General features: G+C 58.3%; 1 protein-coding gene across 1 annotated transcript in view; it reads left to right on the forward strand.

The window, feature by feature from the left end:
- Nucleotides 1–2,506, forward strand: part of LOC104834688 (chromosome unknown open reading frame, human C15orf39) — a 4,874-nt gene extending 2,368 nt beyond the window's left edge. The window contains exons 3-4 of the mRNA XM_010572247.1: nucleotides 124–838; nucleotides 1,622–2,506. Coding sequence (XP_010570549.1) covers nucleotides 124–838; nucleotides 1,622–1,974 — 1,068 coding nt within the window. The 3' untranslated portion in view covers nucleotides 1,975–2,506. The remainder of the gene's footprint in view (nucleotides 1–123; nucleotides 839–1,621) is intronic.
- Nucleotides 2,507–2,799: the final 293 nt, after the last annotated feature.

Consider the following 2,799-nt stretch of genomic DNA (forward strand, 5'->3'; position numbering starts at 1 on the left):
CCCCCCCCCCCCCCCCCGCCCCCCCCGCCCCTGCGCCCGCCGGCCCCCCCCAGCAGCATCCCCAGCCCACCTCCGCGGACCCCCTCCACCTCCCCACCGGCCAGCAGCCCCCTGGTCCTGCAGCCAGGTCCCCAGCCCAGCACCTCCGCTCTGCAGGAGGCTCGCCCGGACCCGCAGCAGCCCCCGCTGCCCGAAGCCCCCCGAGCTGCGGGAGAGGAGAATGTCTCGCTTTCCAGGCAGATGGAGTCCCTGGACCCGCAGACCTCTGCCGATCAGTATTTCACCACCCTGCACACCTGGCTCTGCGATGTTATTTCGTGCTCGGTGTCCAAGTCCTCCCCAGAGCTCCTGCAGGAGTGGTTGAAGAAGGCAGAGCTGGTGGAGGAGCTGGATGAGATGCCCAAATCCCCCTCGAAACCCAAGAACGGCTCCAGGATCCCCGAACCTCAGAAGCTCACCAAAGGCAAGGAGATCTGGCTGGCTTTCCAGGACGTGGCCGCTCTCCTCGCCAACCTGCTCTCTCAGCTGCAGACCTTCATGTTCGCTCGCAAGTGTCCTTTCCCCCACGTAGTCCGGGCAGGGGCCGTCTTCATCCCCATCCACGTGGTGAAGAAGAAGCTCTTCCCCAAGCTCTCCGGGGCCTCCGTTGACCAAGTGCTGCAGGAGCACAAGGTGGAGCTGCGCCCCACCACGCTTTCGGAGGAGAGGCACTTGCGGGACCTGGAGCTGAAGAGCTGCACCTCCCGCATGCTGAAGCTCCTCGCCCTCAAGCAGCTCCCCGACATCTACCCGGACCTGCTGAACCTCCACTGGCACAACTCCATCAGGCAGCAGCTTGGTAAGTAGCCCGGCATCTCTCTCCTGGAGGGCTGGTGTCACACCAGTGGGTCCCCGGGACTTTTCCAAGGAAGCTCCAGCTGCATCTGCCTCCCAGATGCTGCTGTTCGGTGGGAGCGTCCACTGCTTCCACAGTCCTTTGGCATCCTTGTCCTACCCAGGGTTCTGCAGAGCAGAATATTTAGCTTTTCTCCGTGGGTTGTAGAGGGAGAAAGCTGGTCCTGGCGGGGGGTGGGTGGAGCTGGGGGGGCTTGTCGGTGCCTGCCCGGGTGAGAAAAGTCATCCCAGCAATAGCAAGGAGGTGACGGTCACCTCCAGGCCACCTCTCCCCCTCCAAGCACAGTGGGGCCAGGCAGCTGAGGAACACGCTGGGATGTGGGCAGCGTGCGTGCCGCGTGGCGGACCTGCCACCCATGGCTGTCCCATCCCACCGGTGGCAGTCCCACCACCCTTCCCTGTCCGGACGCCCTTTTGCTGCTGCTCAAGGCCATCACCGACAGCTTTATTTCTTACAGGTTTGAGCTCACAGGCTGGCCAGCATCCCTCCAAGTAGGTAACTCTTCTTGCGTGCGCATTTGTATGTATTTATAGGATTTCTATGTAGTTTTGTGAAGGTGTATGTATATTTGTGTGTATTTACCATGACGACAGGGGGCTTGGGCTGGCTGGGGAGGTGAACACGAGCGGCTCTGCTGCCTGGGTTGGGCTGGAGCGGGGGTCTGTGGCTGGGGGGGCGGGCATTATTTGGGACGCTGCCTTCGGTAACCACTCTTTCCTCTCCCAGGTAGCCCTGGTGTGGAGGCGCTGAAAGCTGATGGCAAAGCAATAGCCATGGGTAGCATGAAGAAAAAGGACGCACAAAGCAACGTGCCAAGGGCGACAGCCGAACCGCCCACCCGTGAGGATGGGAAAAGGAAGGTCCCCCTCGTCCCCAGAGCAGGGTCCTCTCCTGGCAGCGACACGGCTGCCGAGACGAAGGAGGCCGTCACCAGCAGACCTGGAGGGAGATGCTCGGCTCTCACCAGCAGGGCGGCTGTGCCCGAGGATGGGGACAGATCCTGCCGGGATGCTGGTGCCTGGAGGCCATCGGTACCACAGGGACCCTCGGAGGACGATGCTCGGGATGGAAAACAGTGACAGGGACACATGGTCCAGAGATGCTCCAGGGCCATGAGCAGGGATGGCTGGTGTGGTACCCTGGCCCATGGGGATGGGCTCGAGCCCCTAGCAGCAGCTGGAGCTGCATTTCTTCTAATGTATTGTCTTTTAGCGCATCTCCCACCTCCATCCACAACCGGCCAGGCTGCAGCCAGTGAACCGGGAGGGAAGGGCTGGAGTTCCCACGGAGCTGGAGGGCTGGAGCAGCGTCTGTACCTGCAAGAGCAGTATGGAAATGGCCACACCATCGTTCTCAGCCTTGGAGAAAGGCTGGCTACTGCAGGGATGATTTACCACGTCCCCTCCTCTCTCCTCTAACTCACCTCTTCTGCTTTATACGTGCCGTTCCCACTAAACATACCTTCCTCCTGGTTTTTAATCTTTGAAGTGCTACAGAGACTTAAGACAACGTTAAGGGTCAAGGGAACCGCAACTTCTGTAGTCACAGGACTGACTTTTTGGTTGTTTTAAATGAAGACATTTTAAAAATGTTATGAATTTACCTTTATAAGGAGCTGCTGCCTTCAGGTTATGTGTTTTTTTTAAAAAAAAAAGTAATTTATACTTGTCTTTTTATTTAAACTCACGGTTTCACCTGTTTACCGTGCTGGACCAAGGCGGCGGGAGTGAGCTGTTCAGGCTGAGAGTTTCAGTCCCAATCATAGCTGAAAAAGGCTGCAAGAAAGATTTAAAGACTGTTAAAGAAAACCAAACCACTTTACAACACAGATCCCAGATGTCCCAAAGGAGAACATGGGAGATGCACATTTGGGGATGACCTTGATGGAGACATGGCGACCCTGG

The sequence above is a fragment of the Haliaeetus leucocephalus genome, unplaced genomic scaffold, assembly GCF_000737465.1.
Source record: "Haliaeetus leucocephalus isolate CR32 unplaced genomic scaffold, Haliaeetus_leucocephalus-4.0 Scaffold339, whole genome shotgun sequence".
Classification (NCBI taxonomy): Eukaryota; Metazoa; Chordata; class Aves; order Accipitriformes; family Accipitridae; genus Haliaeetus; species Haliaeetus leucocephalus.